Raw genomic sequence first — 19,889 nt, forward strand, 5'->3', positions numbered from 1 at the left:
AAAAAAAAACCCACAATTCTCACTGAAATCACTTGAAACTCACAAAAGTAACAATAAATAAAAATTTATTGAAAATTAAATAATCAAAATCAGCCATCACTTTTGAATTGTTGATTAACATAATTATTTAAAAAAACAAACTAATGAAATAGGGCTGGACAAAAATGATGGTACCCATAACTTAATATTTTGTTGCACAACCTTTTGAGGCAATCACTGCAATTAAACGATTTCTGTATTTGTCAATGAGCGTTCTGCAGCTGTCAACAGGTATTTTGGCCCACTCCTCATGAGCAAACAGCTCCAGTTGTCTCAAGTTTGATGGGTGTCTTCTCCAAATGGCATGTTTCAGCTCCTTCCACATATGTTCAATGGGATTCAGATCTGGGCTCATAGAAGGCCACTTTAGAATAGTCCAACGCTTTTCTCTCAGCCATTCTTGGGTGTTTTTGGCTGTGTGTTTTGGATCGTTGTCCTGTTGGAAGACCCATGACCTGCGACTGAGACCAAGCTTTCTGACACGAGGCAGCACATTTCTCTCCAGAATGCCTTGATAGTCTTCAGATTTCATCGTACCTTGCACACTTTCAAGACACCCTGTGCCAGATGCAGCAAAGCAGCCCCAAAACATTACTGAGCCTCCTCCATGTTTCACCGTAGGGACAGTGTTCTTTTCTTCGTATGCTTGGTTTTTGAGTCTATGAACATGGAGTTGATGTGCCTTACCAAAAAGCTCCAGTTTGGTCTCATCTGTCCAAAGGACATTCTCCCAGAAGCTTTGTGGCTTGTCAACATGCATTTTTGCAAATTCCAGTCTGGCTTTTTTATGAGTTTTTTTCAGCAGTGGTGTCCTCCTTGGTCGTCTCCCATGAAGTCCACTTTGGCTCAAACAATGATGAATGGTGCGATCTGACACTGATGTACCTTGGCCTTGGAGTTCACCTTTAATTTCTTTGGAGGTTGCTCTGGGCTCTTTGGATACAATTCCAACGATCCGTCTCTTCAATTTGTCATCAATTTTCCTCTTGCGGCCACGTCCAGGGAGGTTGGCTACTGTCCCGTGGGTCTTGAACTTCTGAATAATATGAGCCACTGTTGTCACAGGAACTTCAAGCTGTTTAGAGATGGTCTTATAGCCTTTACCTTTAAGATGTTTGTCTATCATTTTTTTTTCGGATGTCCTGGGACAATTCTCTCCTTCGCTTTCTGTTGTCCATGTTCAGTGTGGTACACACCTTTTCACCAAACAGCAGGGTGACTACTTGTCTCCCTTTAAATAGGCAGACTGACTGATTATGAGTTTGGAAACACCTGTGATGTCAATTAAATGACACACCTGAGTTAATCATGTCACTCTGGTCAAATAGTTTTCAATCTTTTATAGAGGTACCATCATTTTTGTCCAGGCCTGTTTCATTAGTTTGTTTTTTTAAATAATTATGTTAATCAACAATTCAAAAGTGATGGCTGATTTTGATTATTTAATTTTCAATACATTTTTATTTATTGTTACTTTTGTGAGTTTCAAGTGATTTCAGTGAGAATTGTGGGTTTTTCCTTCTTTAACTGAGGGGTACCAACAATTTTGTCCACGTGTGTAAATACGCTTTTTCCTCTAAATTCCATATAAAATGTAAAGGTGGTACAGTTGTGAATCCTTTGACATTTCAGTGGTATTGCACAGGACTGCTTTTTGTCGTGTCCTGTTGGTGTGTTTGTGCTCCAGGGCAGAGCACAGAGCACTGACTAGAATGGCTTTTTGTCTGCAGTCCTCAAGTTTGACCTAGAGAGCATATTTTTTAGATAAATCAGAAAGGTCAGAAGTCTGCATCTCTGGGATTCAATTGAAATTGCTGAAAGATTACAAAATAATACTCTGCTACAAACAGAAATAAAATATGTTTGATGAGGAGCCCTTGCAGAGACTCCACATAACATAATTGGGATTTGCACAAATCCAGTCAGTCGTTTTTAGCCGAACACAGAATTTTTGTCTGACAGCGTGGTCACTGGGTCAGATCATGCGATTATAAAGTCGACAGTTCTACATTTGGAGCCCCAACCAATCATAGCGCACCGTTTTGTATGACCTGCGTGTAAACCAACAAGTAGTCTGTGAGTTTCTGACTGTCGTGTTTGTAAGAGCTCAAAAAAAGAGAAAAAACTGAGTGAAGCTGAAAGAATATCTGTATGGGCTATCTTTAGATTCCCCATGCTGTGCATGAAGAGCACATCAGGGAACATGTGTAGGTGAGAGAAAGCTACAAAAAATATAGAAATCATGCAGCATATAAGATCGTCTACCAATACACTGAATGGAAATGTCAGTTGCTGCCACATGGTTCATTTTAAGCCTGAAACATTATTGATTTAGAAGCCCAGTGAAGTGAAGTAGAATAAATACGATCTATTCATGATGACACACTGCATGCAGAGACAATACACACTTATCAAATGTCACATATTGACAAACAGCTTAATCTTTGATGCATTTAACATTTCTGTGTTTTTCTATTTTCATTGTGAGTGTCTGCATTGAAAATCTTTAATCCTTTTGCTATTCTGTGTGAAATACAAACCTGTCCACTGGTGGTAATGGATGTGAAAATGTCTGAATTTACACATGTTGAAACTGGAACAGAGAGGAGGCGTTTTCATGTCGATGTGACTTATTTTAAATGGGTGTCTCATAATCATAACCCACTTAGGATGTTTACATACACCGAGCCAAGAAGTGGGTTAGCGACTGGCTGGCTGCTCTCAGACTGAATCCCTAACTAGACGAGTGACTGACAGGCCGACCAGAAAATGGATTAGGAAGACGTACATGCACTGACCGGCTGACTGAGTGAGCAGCGAAACGACAGTGAGCCTCCGTGTTCCTAATGTTGGCTCTATAATAAAGAGAATGATTCATGCCCATGTCATGTGGATCACACACAAAAAAAAGTTACAGAAAAAGTTCCCCTCTTAAAACTTGTAGCCAAGTGTCTGAAGTCAAGGTGCTGCTTCTGCACCTCGTTTATGGTTTATTCATAATGAGTCTTCATACTCCCAAGGACCAGGGACTGGACTATTTGACGGCTGTGCGAGCGTGTGTGTGTGCATGTGTGTGTGTGTGTCAGTGTGTGCAGGAGACAGTGAGAGTGTGTGAGGGTAAAACCGGACAGGCGGTGTGGATGCTGTTGGCTGCCTTCAGATGGCTGCTCTATTCTGATGGAAAAGGGTGGCTGGGTTTGTACTTGTCACACACACACTGATGCACACACACACACACACACACACACACACACACACACACACACACACACACACACACACACACACACACACACACACACACACACACACACACACACACACGCGTGCACAAGCTGCATGGTGGCTGACATTTTCTTTTTTTCACCTCTAATTGGTCCTCTGGGAGTTGTCAGAGGTCTCAATGGCTGTCTGCAAGGTGGCAACACACACACACACACACACTCGCACAGCTATACATCAGGAGAGGCAGAAGATGGAGAAAACAGAGGAGGAGAGGTGCTGTGATTGTCACCTGAAGGTCATGAACATTTATCACTGTTTGTAAAGACAAAGGAGAAGAGATTGAAGAGGAAATATCACGTCGGGCCGGGCTGCTGTTCCAAAGCGAGTCGACCGTCGTATGAGTCCCGACTGCTCTAATAACAGCCCCACTGCTGTTTCCAACACATCAGCTCATACAAGCCGCCTAGTTATTAAGGATGTTTAGCTGAAAAGGCCGTGGTATTCTGGCTGTACTGTGGAGGCTGCAGCCTATGGAGCTTTGCATGTGAGCAGCTGGGAATGACTGATTACACGTTTAACTGCAGCGTCTCTGCAGCAAAGTGAATAAACCTGAAGTGGAATCACCGGGTTTTTTGTGGCGGCAGAATTTCAGCTCGCGTCATTGTTGTTGTGTCGGTGGAGCTCAGCAGACATTTGCTTTTGACAGATGTCATTTAAAGTAGGTTGTAGAATTGTGATTGACAGTTTACCCAAACACCCCCGTGAACCAGATTGGACGAACGCATCGCTCGGTTGGATGTCTTGGCTGGAAATATTTGCCAGTTTGTTCTCCAATCTCTCAAAACTGTTCATGCTAGGGATGGACAATATTGGATTTTTGTTGATATCTGATATGTTCTCCAGTGCGGTCTGCCAGATTGCCAGTGCTGATACTGAACGTCATGTCTTTCCTGTGGTGGAGTCGACATGTTTCCAGACTTACACGCTTTTCAAATGTACATGTAGACTGGTCAAAGTAAGGAAACCCATTGAAATGACTTTTAAAACATCAAATTTATCTTTTAAGCGTAACTTTAAGTCTTTAACCTGACAAATATTATCTGACTGTTACTGTTCAGTCTGGGCTGGTGCAAATATTTCATTCAAAAGTCTTCATTGGGAAATATTGCTTAAATTTCACAAATATAGTTCATCTGTAGTTCATGGCTTGAGCTGTAGAAAAGGTGACACAAACACTTTGCTTGTTCATGTCAGAACTTTAATCGATCTTGACTCCAGTTTTAGATCTTTTTGCTCAGTATTTTTAAATGACTAGTTTTCAGTCTGAATGCCTGCAAAACGACCTAAAGCACAATGTGTTGGTGGTGATGTTCATTTGAACTCATCAAGTCTTTCCCCACCAGGCACTGGCCTTTTAGTTCAGGCAGGAGGGACAGCCGATGTAAACTAGCCTTTTGGCTAACTCGGGTGCATTTACATTTTTTTTTAATATAAAATGTTTATTAGTGTGCAGTGTCCCTCCGAAACAAATAAAGGAAAATAAAATAAAATAAATAAATAATGAGTCCATTGTGATTGTTGGGAATTAAAAGCACAGATTTGACAGTGACAACCACAAGCCACCACCACCACCGTCTGAGTCAGCTGCCAGACAGCACTGGCTAGTAGGGCCGGCCTGAATATTCGGATCCATTCGTCTGGTCTCCCCGGGTCCAATTTTTTTCTTTCTGCCCGGTAACGTCCAACCGGGGGCCGTAGTGAACGAATATTCAGATATTCGGGTCCAGTCCTACTGGCTAGACCAACACAGATCGCTGGAATTACTCCAACATGTTGCCGACGTGCTGTTTGGTGTGTGCTCTGAGCGGCGAGTCATGTCCGAAAGTATTCTTGTGCACGTTCAAGCAGCACGGTTTTCTACAGAAAAGTGTCTGAGAGAAAATGGGCTTTCTAAAGGAAACTTTATTTTCAAAGTCAGTCATCCACGTGTCCATGGTCAGAAACATGTTCTAATCACTCCTCCGCTAGCTTTTCCTCCTGTAATCTCAGTGTGACTAATCGCTGTGGTATCTGTTGTTAACATTCAGTCACTGCACTGGTTGCATTTGTACACTTAAGCCCTTTGAGCAGATGGTACTCAAGATCAACTGCTGATAGATTTAAATAACTGTCAAGAGTTCCACTGATATTTCTCCAGTGACACTCCTGTCAACATGTTTACAAGCTCCTCTGGATGAAAGAGGAAGCAAAGCAGCGTATTCGGAGACTTTCCTATCTAGTAGCGCATCTGATTATCACACACAATTAGCACGTTAGGGAATGACAGTTTTGCAAGATATAATCAAATCTGGTAATGTTTTTCTGTAACAGTGTGATGGATATAGCTCCCTGCTACTTAGCAATATGACGTGTAGTTGATTTTCACACTGATATGGACTGAAATCCTTGCAAGCCGAAACCTACTGATCTTCCACAACATTAAAACCACCTGCCTGGTGTTGGGTAGGTCTCCGTCATGCTGCCGTTACAGCTCGGACTACTTGTGGACGTGAACATGGGACCTCTGGGGGTGTCCTGTGGGCTCTGCAGTAGCATGTTGGGTCCTACGGGGGGGGCGTGGGGTGTGGCTTTGGTGAATTAAATATGTTCCAGTACATTCTGTGAATACTTGATCGGATTTGAATGTGAGCAGTTTGGAGGCAGGGCCAATGTCTGTGGCTCTTTGTCCTGTTCCTCAAGCTGTTAATGAGCAGCTCTGGTGTGCTGGGACACATTGTGCTGCTCTGGAGGACACTGCCACGGGGTAATAATTAGGGCTGTACCCGAATATCCCGAATATCCGGATATTCGTTCGCTATGGCACTATCCGGATATTAATTTGGTATCCGAATATTCGCCCCCTCCACCCCCCGTCAGACATTACCGGGCGGAAAGAATATCCCACGTTACTGTCTTCCCTCCGCCTTCGACCCACATCGGCACATATCGGCTCATCTCGTCCTGTGATCACATAAACATATACACTTATGTCTATGTGATCACTCCCTCCTCCCCCCACACAAAAATATTCAAAACTCACTTCCCTGCGCCTTCGGCCCATTTCAGCTCGTCCCGCCGTGTTCTTCGGCTCATTTCGGCTCCTCCATTCGCGTTTGTAAACACCACCCAAATGGCCGGGTCGCTGCTGACTCTGACATCACGCTTCGTTGCATAAACACAAGACAAGATGCCGAAGACCTCTGCTGAAGACAAAACGAAGGCAATGAAGGCCGGTTTACACTGGGTTCAATCTTTCATCAGGAAATGTTTGCCAGAACTTTCTAAAAATGAAAAAGGATCCGAATTTTCGGGCCTCTGTGTCACAAACCGCCGCCGTCACTACCGCAGCTCTGCCGCCGCACCGCACCGGCCACTGCCCCCCCCCGTCGGACGTTATGGGGCGGAACGATTATTCGGATATTCGTCTTTAATAGTGCCCGAATATCCGGAGGCCAGAAACCACTATTCGGGCCAGCCCTAGTAGTAATAGGAATAATATTCATGTCAACTGTCCATTTTGTTCCGAATTAGTTTTTCATACATGTTCCATGTTTGCAGTTTTGAATGTATTCCCTGCACTCATTATAATTGTGCCTTTGTGACCGTACAGGTTCAACAAAACACCTTCCAGTGTTTCCGTCACCCATTTAGACGTACACCAATAGTGGAAGAGCTTTGGTAATTAAACATTAGTATTAGTGGACAGCTGATCTGATTATGATACTAATACATCCCCTGTCAAAAGCTGGAGGACAGGTTCTACTTTATTTGAATGAGACAGTGTCCTAAAACTTTTGACAAGGGTTATACATACCTCAGTTATGAAAATATATGCTTCCAATATCAATTTATTTACAATATTTCTCTCTGTGCTTTTTATAAGTTTCTAATTTGTCAGCTAATTAAAAATGTTACTTTATTATGTATGAATATCTAACATGAGATTCTACTGTTAAAAATATGCGACTGACACAGTAAAATGACATGATTTCATTTGAGCTTGATGCTGTCAGAAACTGATTCAATTTAGTTTATAACTGACAGGCCGTGGTGTGTTTGGACGGCGCCCAAAACAACTCGTTTCTTCCTCACAGTGAAACAACACTTCCCCTTCAAGAAGCGGCTGTTCTCATGCTGCCTAATATATCCCACCATCAGACAGGTGCCAGTGTAATGAGACAGCAGCAAATGTCTTTACCTGTCAGCGGCTGATCAGTGAATGTAGAAACATGCGCCTTAATGAGGAACAGCTTTTTACCGTTATTTTTTTAGTCTCCCTGAAAGCCTCAGACTGTTTTGTGATGGAAAGATATAAAACCATTCATTTTCAGACGCTGCAGATGTAGGAGTCTGTTGTTTGGTTGCTGAAAATCCCATCCTGGCAGGTGAAGCGTGTCATAGGTGGCTGTCTGCGTCACAAACCAACTGTCTGCTTACAGGAGAACTGCTCTGCTCTGATTTCGGTGTTGGCTTCTTGTGGGCACATTTTGGTGACACACTGAAATACACGCTTAAAGAACTCGGCGATGGAGGAAATCCCTTTGAGCTGGAAAACTTGAAGGCTCCAGCCTCTTTCACCGCGCCATAATGGAGCGGCGAGGCTCGTTAAAAATGAAGCAAAGGCGTCCAGCCACAATCAGTCAGTCTCCTGTGTGTTCTTCACCTGACTCAGTTAAGGCTTTTTCATAAAGCACCAGCTTAATGGGACTAATGCAGTAGAGACGAAGAGGAATCATTAGAGAAAGATAGAGACGGGAAAGGAGCGAACCAGTGGAAGTGTTTCAGCCTGATACCATAGACTGCTTCATCCAGTCATGTCACGTTCTGATTTGTTTACAGAACAGCGTGAGGTTAATCTTGATGAGAAGAAGATGGCTTTATTAGGAAATGTCCTGCCCTTCTGAAGCTGATGATCGCTGCAGTCATTCTGTGGTGGCTGAAAGGTGAAAACCACTGCTGCTTGTCAGGACTGCACCCTAGTGCTGAAAATGTGAACTAATACGGGGCGTCATCCTTCAGATGAACCCCTATGGCCAGTGCACAATACATGCAATTAGTTGATTAGTCACTTAGTGGTTTTAATCAGTCACATCATGATTGTGTCATTACAAAATGCAAAGAAACGTCACAGTGCTCTGGTGTGAACAGCGGTGTGTCAACGGACCGACATGGATTGTATTTGTATGGAAAGTAGCTCGGATGAAAAAGAACATTATTTTAGCTTGTTGCAGCACTGACAGAAGCTCTGTGTGGGAAGATAAAAGCACATTTCCTTTCAGGGTTGTAATTGCTGCGTAAGCTTTCCTTGCAGATCCTTCACCGTGAACGCATATGGATTTATTGATCCGGTGCAGTTTTTGGGATGAGTTTCTTTCAGATGCTCCAACCACTAAGCCAGCGTTCAATCTGATGTTTGAGGAAAGCATTTATTTTTTTATTTACGTATTTTTAAAAGATGATCTATCTGGGCGTTTTTTGGTCTTTTTTTTCCAGATAGTGCAAATGTAGAGATACCAGAAAAACACGTGCAACAAAGGTCCGTGAATCAAACCGGGATCAGCGGTTGGTTTTGTCTTTTATTGTGTGGAATGGGTCCTACTAACTTAGCTGTCAGGCTTTCAGGAAGACAGCTTTTTAAAGCAAAGACGAGTTGTCTCACCAGAAACATGTATGTAGGAGAGACAAAAAAAGTGTTCATTCTTTGATCACAGTGAAAGATCAGTGTTTGGAAATGACAAAAAAGGCGATCCTTGCAAATCCACTCCATATACAACAAAGCGACATGTTGTTTCATGGGAACAGGTATTTCCTGGAGAAAGCTCCTTTCTCTGAGTTTCACATTTAAATCCACATCCGTCATGAAGGAGAGGTGGAAAGGAAGAGCAGGATAAGCTTAAATTTGGAGATTTAAAGCCTTAGCCATGAAGGAGAGATGAAAGAGACGGAGAAGCAAACTGTAAATGAGGCTTAAATCTTCCTGCCTGGTTGAACCAATAAGGATTATGTCAGTGAAAATCAAGATTTAACTGTTAAACCTGAGGAACAAACACTGACACCTGGATTAAATCCAAAACAAAGGAGATGTAACAATGGAGCTCATGTTTCGTATTCCTCCCACTGTGAGACTAAAGGACTGATCACACTGACAGAAATCTGCTCTCTGGTGTTTTGTTGGTGTCAGGAATGAATCCGTCCTCGATTCAGTTCCTGGATTTGCAACTTTAGGATCACAACTATTCAAAATTAGTTTTTTCACACCGCTCAAATTTTCTGTGATAATTTCACACATCAACACAGTTTTCCACAATAAATTCATCTAATCCATGACCACTAATATGAGCCAAAGTCAACAAAAATCTAACAGAATTCTGAGCTACAAATGATAAAAATAGTTTCTCAGAGCTTCTCAGAACACTGATCCTAATTAACTAAATAAGTTATTAGCCAGAATCATGTTGTTTTCTTCTGTATTATCAATCAAAAACTTCACTCCTTTATGTGCTTTATCATTTGAACTGCTTCAAATCTGGCGTCTTTAAGATTCATTTTCATCAAACTTGCATGTTTAAAAGTGAAGGTAACTTCTTTCCTGTTATTTAATTGCAGTATTAAAGCTGTTCTTCACTGTGTCTGTCTCTCCTCAAACTAATATTTGAAGAGGCTTTCAGTCTTCATTTAAACAGCGGCTGTACTGACCAGCCGGCTCATTCTGACTGATCACAGTGAATAATGTTGATTAGCTAGCTTGTGCGCGTCATTGTCAGGGACTTACTGAACATTGATTTATCAGTCGATTCTCATATTCAACATCCTGGTAATAGGCCGGTGTAAAGACCTGAGCAAATTTTACAAGGGACAAATCGACAAGTCTGAGCTTTTCTGCAAGAGCAGCCAACAGTCCACAGAAGGGACAGACGTGGAAGCAGTGATACGAGGTGTTGGGAGATGTGCTGGAAGAAGTCGGATCAATAGAGAGTCCAACTAGCAGCTTCCAGGACTTAAAGGATCTGCCGTCTGACACCACTGGACTCCTTCAGAGCTCTGTAGAGCATTTCTTGGAGAGTCAGAACGGTTTTCAAAGAACATGCAGGACCAACAGCACATTGGGCACAAAACTCTTAAAAATTCACAGCTTTGAATGTGATGATATACACACGTGGACAAAATTGTTGGTACCCCTCAGTTAAAGAAGGAAAAACCCACAATTCTCACTGAAATCACTTGAAACTCACAAAAGTAACAATAAATAAAAATTTATTGAAAATTAAATAATCAAAAACAGCCATTACTTTTGAATTGTTGATTAACATAATTATTTAAAAAAACAAACTAATGAAACAGGCCTGGACAAAAATGATGGTACCTCTATAAAAGATTGAAAACTATTTGACCAGAGTGACATGATTAACTCAGGTGTGTCATTTAATTGACATCACAGGTGTTTCCAAACTCATAATCAGTCAGTCTGCCTATTTAAAGGGAGACAAGTAGTCACCCTGCTGTTTGGTGAAAAGGTGTGTACCACACTGAACATGGACAACAGAAAGCGAAGGAGAGAATTGTCCCAGGACATCCGAAAAAAAATGATAGACAAACATCTTAAAGGTAAAGGCTATAAGACCATCTCTAAACAGCTTGAAGTTCCTGTGACAACAGTGGCTCATATTATTCAGAAGTTCAAGACCCACGGGACAGTAGCCAACCTCCCTGGACGTGGCCGCAAGAGGAAAATTGATGACAAATTGAAGAGACGGATCGTTGGAATTGTATCCAAAGAGCCCAGAGCAACCTCCAAAGAAATTAAAGGTGAACTCCAAGGCCAAGGTACATCAGTGTCAGATCGCACCATTCGTCGTTGTTTGAGCCAAAGTGGACTTCATGGGAGACGACCAAGGAGGACACCACTGCTGAAAAAAACTCATAAAAAAGCCAGACTGGAATTTGCAAAAATGCATGTTGACAAGCCACAAAGCTTCTGGGAGAATGTCCTTTGGACAGATGAGACCAAACTGGAGCTTTTTGGTAAGGCACATCAACTCTATGTTCATAGACTCAAAAACCAAGCATACGAAGAAAAGAACACTGTCCCTACGGTGAAACATGGAGGAGGCTCAGTAATGTTTTGGGGCTGCTTTGCTGCATCTGGCACAGGGTGTCTTGAAAGTGTGCAAGGTACGATGAAATCTGAAGACTATCAAGGCATTCTGGAGAGAAATGTGCTGCCTAGTGTCAGAAAGCTTGGTCTCAGTCGCAGGTCATGGGTCTTCCAACAGGACAACGATCCAAAACACACAGCCAAAAACACCCAAGAATGGCTGAGAGAAAAGCGTTGGACTATTCTAAAGTGGCCTTCTATGAGCCCAGATCTGAATCCCATTGAACATATGTGGAAGGAGCTGAAACATGCCATTTGGAGAAGACACCCATCAAACTTGAGACAACTGGAGCTGTTTGCTCATGAGGAGTGGGCCAAAATACCTGTTGACAGCTGCAGAACGCTCATTGACAAATACAGAAATCGTTTAATTGCAGTGATTGCCTCAAAAGGTTGTGCAACAAAATATTAAGTTATGGGTACCATCATTTTTGTCCAGCCCTATTTCATTAGTTTGTTTTTTTAAATAATTATGTTAATCAACAATTCAAAAGTAATGGCTGATTTTGATTATTTAATTTTCAATACATTTTTATTTATTGTTACTTTTGTGAGTTTCAAGTGATTTCAGTGAGAATTGTGGGTTTTTCCTTCTTTAACTGAGGGGTACCAACAATTTTGTCCACGTGTGTAAGTACATGAAACTGCACAGTTCTGTCCGCTTGGTTTGAGACACAGTTTCTTATTTACACATCCAACAGATAAAGAGAAAGTCCAATATTCACTCTGCTTTTAACTCGGTTTTTGTCTCCGCTAACACAAACATCTGGTTCTTCAGCTGCTAGGGGGGTTCTGGCCTGAATATTCTGATCCGTTCGTCTGGTCTCCCGGGTCCAAATTTTGCCTTCGTTTTGTCTTCGAATATTCTGATACCAAAAATGAATATCCGGATACCACCACAGTGAACGAATATTCTCGGGTCCAGCCCCAGTTGACAGTAGGGTCGTCTTTCTTTTAGCTGAACAAAGCTGATTATTGATGCTGGTTTAATCCAGGTTGATGAGAGTAAAGTTTGAAAAACAGAGCTGACAAGGTCAAAAATTGTGCAGAAGCAGCGATAGATCACCACTAAAGTGAACACCTTTCACATTCAACACAGAAATGTGACCTGTTGTTAGGACAGAAGTGACCAATTAGTGGAGCCTCACAGGGAAAATACTAAAACTCTTCAGGAAATGGAGGCGAAGGAGCTTCAGGAATCTGACAGTCAATACGGGTTGTTCATGAAGGAGGTATTCAGTATTCCTTCATCATTACATATAGAAACAGTGAGAGCACGTCCATTCATGAATAATTCACTCCTTTCACTGTATAAACACATCTTGATAAAAGACCTTTTTAAGTCCTCGCCTTCAGTGCGGGGTGATAGTGAAGATTACATGCCACTTATCTTTCATATTTATTTCTCAACCTTGTCTTCTGATTGGTTTCAGTAATGTACAGCTTCTCTGCCGTTATTACATCCTCTCTGTGGTGTTTTCTGTGGATTTCTGTCTTTTCTGCCTTAATGGGGAATGATGGTCCTGACACTGGTGCTTTTGTGAAACATCGTGAATGACTGTCGATGGCAGCAACGAGTGCATTTCAGTGTCGTTTCCTTTATGCCAGGTGTAAAGGAAATCTGTAGTAAATTATGATGAGAAAGTTTTCACTTTTTACTGAATTTTTTTATCCAAAGGACAGTTTGATTTACTGTACCATTTGGAGAACTTTATATAATTTACCCTCTAAAGCAATGAGTAAGTGCTAGCGCTCCTGGTAGACTAATTTGAAGCATTTGCAGTAAGTGTTGTGCTGACAGTCGGAGCAAACAAGTAGAAGTTAATCTGAGTTAATCCGCCGATGCAGTAGCATTTCAGCGTATCGAACATCTGCAGAAAGTGTTTTCAGTCGCCGACATGTAAGCTTAAAAACACCCAAATGTGCACAGTTGAAATAACTGTGACTGAAAGCAGAATTTTCTCTCTAACTGCGTCTTATACCCCAGATCAGCCGCTGAATGAATGCAGAGTGGTACAGTATGGTGCACTGCTGTTTTATTCTCAGCATTTTCAGGATACGGTCAGTGAGACGGCTGCATTTCACAGATCGCATGTGAAATGCGCTGTGTTTCCAGGCTAGTACAACTGTTTGACTGCTTGACAGATCGTCTCATGAGTTGCCAAAAGGTTGAGAAGCCCAGTTAGCTGCCACTAAGGCCACTGTGCTGCAGCTCTATAGACTGAGAGGCTTTTTATTTCTGTGGCGCTCCTATTTACCGCCACTTTATTTACATACATTTCCAAATCAATAAAAATTCTGCACTCCCACATGAAGCGGTTCAGGTGCCAAGAAGTCCCTCAACTGCCCTCATAAGAGAGCCTCGTTAACTTCCTCGTCTCAGTCTTTAGCCCGGTCGTGTGCTCACGTCTTTCTCTCTGCTTCTTTTACAGCTCCTTCAGCAGTCAGTGAAAACCTGAAGGACTATGACTGATGAACCCGTCTCCCAGATTAGAGTGATCCAGCTGGGAAGATAGAACATTTGTTACCCCAACATCCTACATCTCCTCCAGAAGAATGAGGACTATCTTGGTGGGCGTTGTATGGCTCTGTCTCGGCCTGTTCCTGGATGCACTGTCTTTGAATGGACGGAGGATGGACGCCGCGCTGGACGGAGAGGGAGTAGGAGCAGCCGTCAAAGGAGAGAAGCTGCTCAAAAGAGTGAGAAGAGGCTGGATGTGGAACCAGTTTTTCCTGCAGGAGGAGTATACAGGCAGCGACAACCAGTACATTGGCAAGGTAAGAGCTGTGCCCCCTTACCTCCTCATTTTTGTCTGCATCCATTGATGATATTCGCCCCAGTGCTCAAAAAGAATTCTTTGATTAGTTGGAAAGACACTCAGCAGCTATGTTTGTCTTTCTCTCCTAAATTATAGGCTTTATTGATATAAATGTATGCTAAAGTTAATCACTCTTTACCTAATTTGCTCATGACTTCTGTGCCTGCAGCATAATGAAGTACCACTGCTGATTAATGCTGCACGAGTGTGTCCAAAAATCAGTGACGCGTACCGGCTAATATAGCTTTCACATGAAGATTTATGCACAGAAAACAAAACTAATCGCTTTTGGATCTCAATATCCAGTCGCACAAAAGCAATACAAAGAATATTTAAATGGTGAGTGATAGCATAATCGCTCTGTTCCTGATGAAAAGGCTGATTAAAATCACTGCGGCTCTTCTCTGCTGCTGCAGTATGCTTTAACCTTACCTTGATAGTTGCCTTGTAACAATCACACGTGGCCCCACACGCAGCTTTTCATGAAACACATAGGTTTGCTTTAAAGCTGTGGTAATCAATATTGCCCTCAGCTCCTCACTAGTCATTTTCTTTTGTTGGTTTAAGTAGGGCTGCACAATGCATGTACAGCAGTCACCTCACAGGAAGTGCAAATTAATGCACGTCATGCTGCAACTTTTTCAGCTCCTTGATCCGAAAAGAAAAGTCACACGTTCTCGTTCTGCAGGACTAATCCACGAGGCATCTGACAGAACATAATTTACTCTGCTTTAAGGGTTCTTGGAGACACTGAGCTTTTTAAATTTATTTACAAGACACGCAGTATGTTGACATGCAGGCTGCATAGCAAAGTGAACACCGAAAAGGAAGATCAGGCTGAAAATAGAAATGCAAGGCGGTTGGTTGTTTGGAAAAATTTCAGCTACACAAAGGACGGCATGGACCAAAAATGTGCACTTTATACTCGAGACAACACAACTACGTAATTGTCTGAATGCCCTCCAGAGCAGGGTTGTCACATGATGCAATTTCCTAAAATCTTCAGCTTTTTTCAGATAGTTTTTTTTACTGTCGTCCCCTACTAATTCATCTCAATCATTCTCAAATGATTACTTCTTTCCAAATACTTATTAAAATCATCTGGTATTTTTTCATATCACTATTTACACTACTGTTCAAAAGTTTGGACTCACTTAGAAATATGTTAATTTTTGAAAGAAAATCATTTTTTTTCCAATGAAGACCACATTAAATGAATGCTAAATCCAGTGTAGACATAGTTAATGTGGTAAATGACTGTTCTATCTGTAAACAGCTGATTTCTAATGGAATATCTCCATAGGGGTACAGAGGAACATTTCCAGCAACCATCACTCCTGTGTTCTAATGCTACATTGTGTTAGCTAATGGTGCTGAAAGGAAGACAGATACCAAAATTAATATCCGGACACCGCCATAGTGAACGAATATTCGGATATTCGGGTAGAGCCCTAGGAGTATCGTGCACCCTCTGGAATAAACTCAACAACTTCACTGTTTAGTCAAGTCTGAACCCTCTGAAAAGCCTGAGCTGTCAATTAAGGAGCGGTTGTGATAGCAGGTTCATCTCAGCTCCTCAGCAAAATTCCCAGTTCTGTTAAACTCAGATGCTAACGAATGTCTTTACTTCTTCTGAAATACTTATTTATTAACACAGAAGCAACAAACTTATCAGAATAGCTCTCGCTGAACGTTGCTCTCTCTGGTTAAATAAGCAGAGTTGCAGTTGTCCATGTCTCTCATCAGGTGTGTCTTTATATTATTACTTTTTCCAAACCAGCTGTATTTTTTGTGTGTTGGTCATTGTGCTCTCTGTCAAAAACTGTGAGTGAAAGACAAACGTTTGACTGCCACATCTCCAGCATCACGTCAGTCGTTGGAGTTCTTTAACCTCAAACCTGCGGATCAGAACGTCCACGGATCCATTGCTTGGTTCAAGTGTTAAAATCAGTTGGTTTCTGCTGTTTTCTGTGTGTCAGAACAATCTATATTAATCAATAGTCAGCTGCTGCTACTGCTCAGCTCATTTCCAGGTTGGAGCTGCAGGTTGTAAAAATCAATGAGAGGAGCTTTAGGTGATGTGAGCTGATGAAACACTTGTGTTTCTGGCTTCTCGCTCTACAAGGGATCAAACATATGAAGAGAACCTAAGACCTGAAGATACTTGCAAATGATTGCAACTCGTCAGGTTGGATAAGCAAAGAAAGAAAGATTAAAGAATTGAATTTACCAGGTTAGATGCAGATTCCTGAAAGTGGGATGAAACCTAATGTTGGATACTGTTTCCTCACTGTTTTCTTGTTTGCCATCCACCAAAAAGCAAAAAACTAAGTTTGCAGCTGAATGGTGAACACTGGGGAGCTGGTAGATACAAAACAAGAACAGCAGTCAGAGAGCACAGTCCTCCTCCAAGGCTGCTCAGATGACGTATCATTTCCAACGGATGAAATTTTTAATAAAAAATGACCTTGTGCTGAGCACAGGCGTGTGATATGCGTGTTCATGTTACTAAATTACTTCCAGCTGCTTCTAAACTTAGAAGCAGCTGGAATGGAGACAAGCTCTGATGGTGAAGAAAGGAGTGAAGGACAGAAAGGCGACTTTGTGTTCAGAATAAGGCTGAACGTAAACAAAGGCTTTGTGAGACATCAGGAGCTTCACTGTTGTCGCAGAACTCTGCCGCGTTCCTTGATGGATTAGCAAGAAGAAAAGCTGCACGTGTATTTGTTTAAATGTGGCATAAATAAAAGCTGTCCTGCTGTTTGTATAGATGTACTACAAAGCACACATCAGTGTAGATTAATCACATAGACACTGGCATACACTAGTGAAGCTGTGTTTCAGATTCTGACTGCCTCAGAGTTGTTCGGTTGCTGTGGAGCAGGGAAAGCACAGCTGTCCTCTCAGACGTCACCATGAAAAGCTTTCGCTACACAATTAATGGAATCTCTAAAACTGTTGTAGTTCGATATTTTTGCTCTCCCAAACCGTAAACACTTGTGTTGGCACATTGAGGACGGAGAGGCTGACGGGAGGAAAATGGCAGGATCGGCACAAAGACAGAATGTGCAAAGTGAAGTGAATATTTCAGCAAGGTGTCGAGTTTTCTCGCTCCGAATGCAGGGAGGCATCCGTACATATGTAATGACTCATTCGCTGGATGTGCTAATATCCGCAGCATCCTGTTTGTGTCTGCTGCCCGAGCTCTATCTTTTCTAATCTGTTTATTGTTTTAGATTTCATACTGTTTTATATTCATTCATATGAAATGTCCCATCGTTCACCTTTTGCATTATGATCAAAATCACATCGTGTCTCTCAGTATCTATTTTAACTGAACACAGTGCTATAGAATTATTTTATAAATGAGTGAAAATTACAGTAACTTTATTACAGTTAGGTTCAGCTGTAGAAGATTTGATCCTGTGTCTATGAAAACAAACAGAGACAGAGCCCAAAGTACAACCTCAGAAATGTGAGCGCTCCTGTGACCACGGCGACAAAAGTCACGACTCATGTTGTGACCAGTTGGGGTTTAATTTCGTGAGCAAGTTCTGCTAGGTTAGGTAAGAATCCAGAAGGTGTGAAAGCATCAGTAGCTACTGAACATGAGGAGGTACAGGAAGATCGATATTATCAGTGTAAGTCAGTGCTGATTCCTAGAAAAAAAACACATAATTCATGCAGCCTCACAGGAAACCAGACGGTAAGAGCTGTTTCTGTGCAGAAACTTCGATAGTGTGAAGAACAGGTCAGAGAGAGGAAACGATTCCTCGCAAAACTGAACAAAACTGTCTGATCAAACTTTGCCAGAATGCAGAAAAAGAACACTGCTGAATGTTGGCAGCGCATTATTTGATCAAATTAGAACAGAATAAATGAGTCTGGATCAGTATGTTGGTTGGACCCGGCCAGGACTGCCTCAGTGACTGCACATGTGGGTGGGGGTGTGATGATATGAGTGAAAAACCTGCTTTTAGAGCTGCAGATGACTTTGTACCTGAATACTGAAGGAAAAAATGAGTCCCAGTCAGAGGAAAGTTTGTCAGAAACGGAATTTTAAAGACAAGACGAGGATCCCAAATGTTCAGTTTTTTAAAGAGCAAACCTTTTGTTTGTTTTAGTTTAGTTTAGCAGAGATGGTGACAGAACAAGGTTGTCCATTGTGGTCGGTGCACTGACAGCACTGATGCTGTGTAGATGCCCAGCCTCCACCAGGTTTCTATCCAGTCTGTATCATTAAATTCAATGCCATCATCTGTAATAAACTCTCCAATAAAATTCTCTCTGAGTCATACCAATATATATAAGAATTATGTTGAGCTCACACACTTCCAAGTTTGCCATCAGCCTCAGTTTCACTTTCTGAAACTCAAAGACTTTAGTTTCTGTCTGATAAACAGAAACTCCTGGACTCGGTTGTCGGTCCATCCCAGCCTCTGAGGCTCTCTTTATCCTGATTATTGTTGACTACAAGCAAAGCAACCTGTTTGCAGTTGTGGACTCTTAAAAATGCTCTCAAGCACTACTTACTTGATAGTACTTGAGCAATCAGCAGCAATCAGTGCTTCAAAGCAGAACTCTGAGAATTCCTGAACCTTCAGAAAGTTTTATCCTTCAAGCAGTGACTGTTTGAGTGTAAAATTATCGCCCTGCTGTTAGTTTAGAATCTGGTTCCTCCACAGAGTCAGAAAAGAATAGTTGAGAAAAGTTTCAGGGCAACGTTTTGCCCTAAAACGATTTGCTCGTTCATCGTCCTGTAAGTCAAATTTCATTGTTGTACCAGTTCTGTGAATAGTCACTGCTGTGTATTCTTCATTTGGCCAATATGAACTTGTTTATTAGCTGAAGAGTGTGATTCACAGAACTACCAAAAGCTAAGCAACTCTTTTTTGGCCTTTTACGGCTTTACTGAGAGACAGGAAAGTGGAGAGAAGAACGGGGGAAGGACCAGCAGCAACGGCCCATGAGCTGGATTAGAACCCATGAGCGGTGCGTGGGGACTATTGCCCCTGTTTATGGGTCACTCTGCAGCCTGCTGAGCTCCAGGGGGTCATAGCTGAGTTGTAAGTTAAGGAATGTAAAGCATGAGGACTTACCCCTGCTGTGTTTTTTATCCAACTTTGTTGTACCAACAACAAACTACATTTCCAGCTTATTCACAATTACACATTTAGACATAATGAGGCCCGCATGGCTGCTCTGATGTCAAGTGCAGCTAGTTTGGTTTTCAGAATGTCGTCTCTGCTGAACAGACTGTAGTTTTCTTTTTGACAGTGCAGTAGGAACACAGGAAGACGTGCACCTGTACGTGCACGAGGACTCAACACCTTGTCGAGGCAATATGTTGGCTTTTCGTTTCACTTCTCACCTTTGGTATCTGTAGCTTTTCAGGTCAGACCGTGGCTTGTGAGTGACTGTACCCCAACAGATGCTGACTTTGAAGGCAGACAGTGGTGGTGGAATTGTTCATACTGGAATACATACACCCCCTGTCAAAAGTTTTAGGACACTTTCTCATTCAAATAAAGTAGAACCTGTCCTACAACTTCTGACAGGGGGTGTATCTACCAAATTTGGTACACATATGCAGCACATCAGGCTGAACAAAA

At 42.0% G+C, this 19,889-nt stretch overlaps 1 protein-coding gene across 1 annotated transcript in view; it reads left to right on the forward strand.

Annotated features, from left to right (window-relative positions):
- Window positions 1-19,889, forward strand: part of LOC110954286 (cadherin-6-like) — a 111,127-nt gene that overhangs the window by 22,928 nt on the left and 68,310 nt on the right. The window contains exon 2 of the mRNA XM_022198759.2: window positions 13,891-14,236. Coding sequence (XP_022054451.2) covers window positions 14,015-14,236 — 222 coding nt within the window. The 5' untranslated portion in view covers window positions 13,891-14,014. The remainder of the gene's footprint in view (window positions 1-13,890; window positions 14,237-19,889) is intronic.

The sequence above is a fragment of the Acanthochromis polyacanthus genome, chromosome 9 (genome assembly GCF_021347895.1).
Source record: "Acanthochromis polyacanthus isolate Apoly-LR-REF ecotype Palm Island chromosome 9, KAUST_Apoly_ChrSc, whole genome shotgun sequence".
Taxonomy (NCBI): domain Eukaryota; kingdom Metazoa; phylum Chordata; class Actinopteri; family Pomacentridae; genus Acanthochromis; species Acanthochromis polyacanthus.